The sequence below is a fragment of the Sorghum bicolor genome, chromosome 2 (genome assembly GCF_000003195.3).
Source record: "Sorghum bicolor cultivar BTx623 chromosome 2, Sorghum_bicolor_NCBIv3, whole genome shotgun sequence".
Classification (NCBI taxonomy): domain Eukaryota; kingdom Viridiplantae; phylum Streptophyta; class Magnoliopsida; order Poales; family Poaceae; genus Sorghum; species Sorghum bicolor.
Window position 1 is genome coordinate 55,804,068 of NC_012871.2, and position 7,630 is coordinate 55,811,697.

A 7,630-nucleotide genomic window follows, 5' to 3' on the forward strand; every position below is an offset into this window, starting at 1 on the left:
TCTCCGAGCACGGCCGCGCCCACCGCCTAGGCGACAAGGAGAGGGGGGACGCCTGTTGCCGTCAAGGTAGAGCTCGACGAGGATCGTCGAGCTGCTGACGTGGCGGGAGAGACAACGGCGACAGGCCGTCACAACCCGTCCCAGCCCCGACGGCTCGCAAGTCGACCTCCCCATCCCTAGAGGCCCCAGCGCCTGGTGAGTTCCCCTCTGGTTCTCCCCCCACTCTCTTCCTCTTAGCAAGATCTTGTCACCATTGCCCAGGTAGACTTCCGAGGTTCTGTGATTCGTTTCTGGTCAATCAAAGCATTCAATGGGGAAAGAACAAGAGGAGATTACTAGCTTCACTGGGTTCTATAATAAAAGGTGTTTAGGGGTCTCTAAAACTAAAAAGACCCGAAGGTCATCGTCTGCAGCGGTTTTCGCCCCCCCTTCCGTGGTTTCGCCCCCATCTCTTGGTTTCGCCTCTGACTCCGCACATCTTGGTCGCCCCCTCCCCCCCGCCACCCCACCCATCCATGTCCTCGGACTCCTCGTAGTCGTCGCCGAGCACGCCCGCCGCCAGCCCTCTCCGCCGAACACGTTCTCTGAGCACGCACGCCGCCGCGCCCACCGCCAGCCCCGTCCAAGTCGCAGCCTGGGAGCACACTCGCCGCCAGCCCGCCGGACACGCCCGCCGAGCACGCCCGCCGCCAACCCTATCCGCCGCACACGCTCTCCGAGCACGGCCGCGCCCACCGCCAAGGCGACAAGGAGAGGGGGGACGCCTGTCGCCGTCAAGGTAGAGCTCGACGAGGATCGTCGAGCTGCTGACGCGGCGGGAGAGACAACGGCGACAGGCCGTCACAACCCATCCCAGCCCCAACGGCTCGCAAGTCGACCTCCCCATCCCTAGAGGCCCCAGCGCCTGGTGAGTTCCCCTCTGGTTCTCCCCCCCATTCTCTTCCTCTTAGCAAGATCTTGTCACCATTGCCCAGGTAGACTTCCGAGGTTCTGTGATTCGTTTCTGGTCAATCAAAGCATTGAATGGGGAAAGAACAAGAGGAGATTACTAGCTTCACTGCGTTCTATAATAAAAGGTGTTTAGGGGATTACTAGCTTCGTTGGGTTCTATAATAAAAGTTGTTAAACTTGTATAATAAACTTTTGTCACTATGCCCTGTCATTCTTGTGTATGTGTCTATTTTGTATAGATTATATAGATAATAACCAATAGTTTGTCTATTTTGTAGAGATTATATAGATAATAACCAATAGTTTGTCTATGGATGTAGTTTGTCTTGGATGTAGTTTGTCTTGGATGGTACTACTATGCACACTGCGCAGCTAAGAATTAAGCCTTTTGCTTCATTAATAGTCAAAATGTTTATAACCTGTAATTTTTCAAATGTGTTTCCTTCACTGATAAACCTATAACTTATTTGTCCTCAAATTTGCAGGAGCTGCAGCAGCATGAAAAGTTCCTTCATCTAGCATTGAAATCGCTCGAGACCTGTAATCCAAGCTTCTATTCATCCAGGTGAGTCCGGTCGCCATCACCCTTTGATTTAAATTGTTTATTTATTGGACCCTTACTCTTTGGTGCAGCAAGTTTATTTTTATGCCTACTTATTAGATAGAACATCCCTTTTCTATTCACGCAAGTATATTATTGGTGCTGCATCCCTTTTCTATGTATAAAGTGTTATAAACATGCCATAAAAATAAACTGGGTTTTTACTTTTTAGTGTACTTTGATTTGAATATGATATGAATTTAGCCACCTAACATATTTTTTGTATGCAGTTGGAATCAAGCAAAAGTATGGGTTAAAGTAACAAACTAAAATAGCTCTCAAGCTGGTATTCTTTTTAGCCACCTAAAATATCCTTTTTACTCTTCTGTTGGCCTATTACTATATTTAATACTGTTTGGGGGTAAGAATTTTGCAACTTAGTTTTGTTCACAGACTTTGATGTTTTCTACTACTTGTGATAAGAGACAACCTCTTCCACTATAAATGTGTCGATTTTGCAGCCTGCCTGTGTTGCACCTCTTCTTGTAATGCTAGGCCCGGAATGGATCCAAGACAAAGTTTGGTAATTTCTTAAGTTAGAACTCAAGTTCCAAAAACACTTGCATAGCTGGTTGCAGCAGCTAGACAAATTTTATTATTAACCTTTTTCTGTTAGTTTTCTTGAGCATTCACTACTTTGTGCTGCTACCTTAATGAAATGATGCGTAGCTCTCCTACGTAGTTCGAGAAAAAACTACTTTGTGCTAAAGATTTTATTTATATTAGTAACCTTAGATATCCTGCACACTTGATCAGATCCATATCCTTTTTAAACTTGTATACATGTTTCACTTGAAATAAAAGGTGTTTTCCAATCATTCGACAAAACACCTGCATGGACAATTTACAAAACACCTGCTTGGTTCAGCCTATGATATTTTCTTTCTTGCATTATTATAAATAAATGTGCATCTTTGGTAGGAAATGGAAATCATGTCACCATTGATTGGGCTTCACCGTAATAAGCATGATAAATAAGTGCATGATAGTATCATATAATTGCGTGGGGTGGCTTTCAAATAAGTCAGGATTTATGGAATTTTGTGATTACTTTAAAATCATATAGGCATTAACGCTTACTTCTCACTCTTTTAGTAGAATTGTGACTGGCATTACCTGCATGAGAGACTAGGCAGAAACTCTGAAACATAGTGAAACTTTCCTGACTATTCTGTAATTTTGTTCAGAATTGGATCGTGGTGAGAAGATTGAACTTTTGGTGGGTAAGACAGAGACCTTACAATCACAGGTATTTATTCAGTGTCCTATGTCTGTATGATGATGTATTGAAATCCTGTTATAGAAACAACATTCAACTTTGTCTTAGAATTTTATACAGAATGTGGCTCTTTAGAAATCCTGTTATAAAATCAGAATTCAACTTTGACTGAGAATTTTATACAGAATGTGGCTCTTTACAAATCCTGTTATAAAATTGAACTCAGCTCTCAGTTATATAAAATTGCAAGTTGAGTGACTTTGTGACCTGCAGTTCTGTGTGCTTTGATTGATTTCCATGTGTGAAAAATCCCTGCAGTTCTAAGTGCTCTGATTTATTTGTATATTTCTTTTTCCCTTCCTCCAAATTGTTGCTTTAGCATTAGAATTTGAGAATAAGTAATTTGGATAAAAATAGTACCTGAATGCTTAAGTAACTCTGGAGTGATTGTTTGATGGCAGAAGTAGAATTATGAGACTCAACGTTCAAAGTGCATGCTTATGCAAACAGTGTGGGTCTCTATGTAAGTGGTTTAATTATTAAAAGTGTGTTGAAATGCACAATTGGTTCAGTACCCCTGAAAAATCCGGTGTTGTTTTATTAGAATGGGGAAACTGACAACAAACATTTTGAGTTGTGAACAATTAATATCTACAAATTTGGGATGTTTTAGTTTCACCTTTGCCATTTGTTGCTTAAGTCTAGGTACTCTTAACTCTTTAGTGGTAGTTGGTGGAGTGAAGTGAACCGATATGTACAAATTCGACCATCTATTTTTGCCTCAGGCTTAGTGCTGAAGTCCTGACCAGATGTAACCTTGTCGTGTTTTGCAGACTGAGAATTTATCCGTGATACATGCTTTTGATGGTGAATCATTTGAGCAGTGGTATATAATTCAGGAACCTAGGAAGAGGTACCTGTCCTCTCTTGTTTTTTCTTTTCTCCCTCAAGTTGTACATGATTGTGAGTGTTCAATAAATGAATAAGGCAGAGGCTACCCTTCCTAACCAGTAGCCTGCAAATAGAGTGACTCTATTCTTCTAGACATGAATTTTAACTAAAAAGGTTATCTACTATAGGTCTCCTATACTCATTAAATAAATAAAAAATCTTCACTGGGAAATAGCAGAAGTTCCTGCCTGACTTTGGTATACCAGCCAAAAAGCAGAGTAGAGAGAATCAGTTGCTTCCAGTGACTCTGTCTGTACACTGTAGCCCATATTTACAAGCAACTATCTATTTGCTTGCTGAATGGAGGCTATCTACATGTTATTCATATGACTGTAAACTATAACTTATTCTCGCATATGTGAAGAAATATAGTTGTATACTAATCCCCCTTTCCTCATGGTACAGGCGCCTTTCAGATGCACATGAGTTGGTGTCACAATTCTATAACATGAAAGGTATTATGTCAATCTATTTTTACTATTCCCTTTCACGCTTTGGTATTCTACATCAGAATTATGTGCCTCACTTGTTAAGTAAGACTTATGCTTGCTGAATTAAGCAGAGAGCACAAGCAACATCGCCGGTGTGCAGCAATACTGGGAGCAACAAAGGTATCTCCGGAAGAAAATTTGGCTTGAAACCTGGCTAAGACGGGAAATTCAGGCCCTTACTCGGGTAAGCTGTTGTTTCCTATTAGCAATACAGTTATTCCATAGGTTACAAGAATCCTGAGGGCTCTTAGCTACTGGGGTAGGCGACCTAGCTTTTTGTAAGGAACTAAGGATACCTTCATTCCAAATTATAAGATGTTTTGGCTTTTCTAAATACGTAGTTTTTGCTATGCAACTAGATATGCACTATGTCTAGATGCATAATAAAAGCAATGTCTCTAGAGGGGTCAAAACGTCTTATAATTTGGAACAAAGAGAGTATATAGCTTAAGCATCAATTGGGATCTGTGTTTATGCAAGGATATCTGGATTTCTCTTGCTTTACTCTTGTTATAAATATTCGTTGTATATACTAGGTTGTGAAGTGGTATCAGATTGACAATTGCATATTTGGATACCAATTTGGACTCCTAAAAAATATCATGCAGTTAGGGCTTTTATTTCATCGTTAATGGCTCGTGGATCATGGTCAAAAGAGACAGTAGGAGACACTCGGATGGTAGTACTTCTTTTGTTGCCAAATCACAGCAGAGAAGTAGTGGAGCATGATACATGTTGTATACTTGTATTCTTCAATAATTATGTAATTTTCAAGTTGTTATATGGTGATAGAGGATAGTGTCCTTTTTTCTTCTTTTCATAAAGGTGAATAGCCATGGTGTTGCTTGATTGTGATGCACATAGGATTTTTTCCCATGTTGATTGCCACTGACGGACTGATGCATAGCAATGTTGAATTTTTGCAGGATGAGAACGTTGAGGCCATAGTCTACCACATTCATGGTGTCATTGGATCCTTCATGAAGAGGCTTGAAATGGAGCACAAATCAAGGATGATTTCACCAGAGAAGAGGAGGGAAGAGTTCAGGAGATTGGTCTCTGATGCTGCTAGGTCATTCCTCCTTGCCCGAACAGAGCGATTCGTCACCGAGGTTGAGCTCTTCCTGGTTTCAAACCTCAACATGGAAGCATACAACAAATTGTGCATTCAGAGGTTTAGGGAGTCCAGTTCCCATCTAACGAGAGAGCAAGATGCGCTGCCTCATGATCGGTCTCTTGAGGAGCACTACTTGTATTTTGTATGTAACGACACGGACTGTGATGAGATGTAGTGATATGCGATTTTTGCCACAGGTGTCCTTGTTCCCTTGTACTATGCTGCAATTTTTGCCACAGGTGTCCTTGTTCCCTTGTACTATGCATGCGTGGAATGGTAAAAGGATAGAAACATCCATTTGCAATAATGTGAGTATTAACCTTTGTAAATAATTATTCTTTTTTCACCTCATATAGTTGATTAACTATAACTATATATGTGTATAAAAATCTGGCAGGATAATTATGAAGTGAGGAAGCATATATTGCTACACCTACTCACATATATATGGAGAATAAAAATATAGCTAACATACCTAAAGGTGTACGAGATCATCTTGAGCGCTATATTAGTCTCACAAACAAAAAAAATGAATTGTTGCTTATTTTTCCTCTATCTGTGTGAAGTTAAAAACATCTTTCTTGTTTGTTTATTTCAGTTATAGTAAATAGAGTTATGTGTTTTAACGTTGGTTATTATTATTATATTATTTGTGATGATATGAAATTTTATATATAATTTGTTATGCGATATTTTACCCGTAGCAACGCACGGGCACTCAACTAGTGTTATATAAAAAACCATAGCTTTTATATTACATCAGATGAATATAACTTTATATCAAAATTGTAGATCTCCATGTAATCTAAAAATTTGTAGTTGGCAAATTTTTTATTTGAGATCTTTTAGAGGCTTAAATATCAATTTTAATTTATTACATGTTCAATTTTAATTTTCAAAATTTTCCAATAACCTATGATGTTGACATGGTCTACACCAAAGTTATAGCTCTAAATGCTATTTACAGCTTTGTTGTTGTCATTTTTAAAAAAATTCAAATGAGCTCGTACATCTACATGGTATAGACCAAAGCGACATATCTCAATGCATATATAACTTTGTGGTTGAAAATATTTTTATTTGAGATCGTTTAGATGCTTAATTTTTTTATTGTAAGTTCTCTAGTTATTACAATTAAATTTTTGAATTTTTTAAAAATGACCTTGGATGAAGACAATACAGATCTGTGGTGCTTGTATACATCTAAAACTTTCACTAGTAGAATCAGGCTCATAGCTGGCAACCCCTTTTTATACCACAGGCGGTTCCAGTTACGACGCGCCTGTGGTATAAATAGGGCGGTGTCAGAGATTTTCGGCTGCCTGTGGAAACATTTATCACAGGTGGTTGACTTAAGCCAACCGCCAGTGTAAATACTCCATTTACACTGGCAGTTGGCTTAAGTCAACCGCCTGTGATAAACTGTTTCCACACGCGGTTGGCTTAAGCCAACCGCCAGTATAAATGGAGCATTTACACTGGCGGTTGGCTTAAGTCAACTTCCTGTGGAAACAATTTAACACAGGTGTTGACGGTCCTTAAGTATCAAATTTAATTATCAAATAAACACAGAAAAGGATCCAAATGAAATCAACATCTAGACTTAGGGTTTTATCTGACAGAATTCCACGAGTTTTGTTATTTGTCTATTTCTGCAGGGGGTTATCAGGAAATAAGGAAGAAAGGCCCACATGTCGGGATTACATAGAGATATCAACCCACCGCGCAATTTTCTACCATCTAGAAGACTCCAGAAGCCACGGGAAGGAAGCGGAGCCCGAAAGGGGCCAGGCCCAGGGCGCCCGCCCTGAGGACCTGGGCGCCCGCCCCCCTCTGGACTCCGTTCCGGACTCTCTTCGCACACGACGTTCCACCGACCTATTGGATCCAGAATAACATAGTACCACCTCGCCTATCGACCCAAAAACGCATAGAAGGGGAGGACTACCCCTCTGGCCCCTGGAGGAGACAAGAAATTATCATAGAGATTGAGGGGTGCCCTCGAAGGAAAACCTCTTCTCTAAATAATATTTCTTTTTAGGCTTAGCAACCAATGTAAAGTAGAAATAGATCTTCTAGTTTCTACTAGATTGAGAGAGATAGAGTGGAGGTGTGGATCGGAGGAAGGCCGGCCTGTCGGTGTCTACTCCGAGTTGTACCTGCGGGATCAAGTCTCCTAACCCGAGGCTTGCTTCTAAGATTCTTCAGTAATTCGACTTCTAATACTAGTAAGTTCTTGTTTTATTGTTCTTTGGTTTATGAGTTTACTTTAATCCTCTTCCGGTTGAGTATTAGAGTAA

At 40.4% G+C, this 7,630-nt stretch overlaps 1 protein-coding gene across 1 annotated transcript; it reads left to right on the plus strand.

Moving 5' to 3' along the window:
* LOC8054603 lies at nucleotides 1,024–5,700 on the plus strand. Its single transcript, XM_002460048.2, has 7 exons — nucleotides 1,024–1,076; nucleotides 1,488–1,516; nucleotides 2,740–2,801; nucleotides 3,605–3,684; nucleotides 4,128–4,177; nucleotides 4,285–4,397; nucleotides 5,140–5,700. The coding sequence occupies exons 1-7, from the start codon at nucleotides 1,024–1,026 to the stop codon at nucleotides 5,503–5,505; spliced, it is 753 nt and encodes a 250-aa protein (XP_002460093.2). The 3' UTR covers nucleotides 5,506–5,700.

Coding starts and splice junctions, on each gene's coding strand:
- LOC8054603 (XM_002460048.2), top strand. CDS start 1,024: ATGGGGAAAGAACAAGAGGAGATTACTAGCTTCACTGCGTTCTATAAT. Junction 1,077..1,487: donor ACTGCGTTCTATAATAAAAG/GTGTTTAGGGGA, acceptor AAATCGCTCGAG/ACCTGTAATCCAAGCTTCTA. Junction 4,178..4,284: donor ACAATTCTATAACATGAAAG/GTATTATGTCAA, acceptor TGAATTAAGCAG/AGAGCACAAGCAACATCGCC.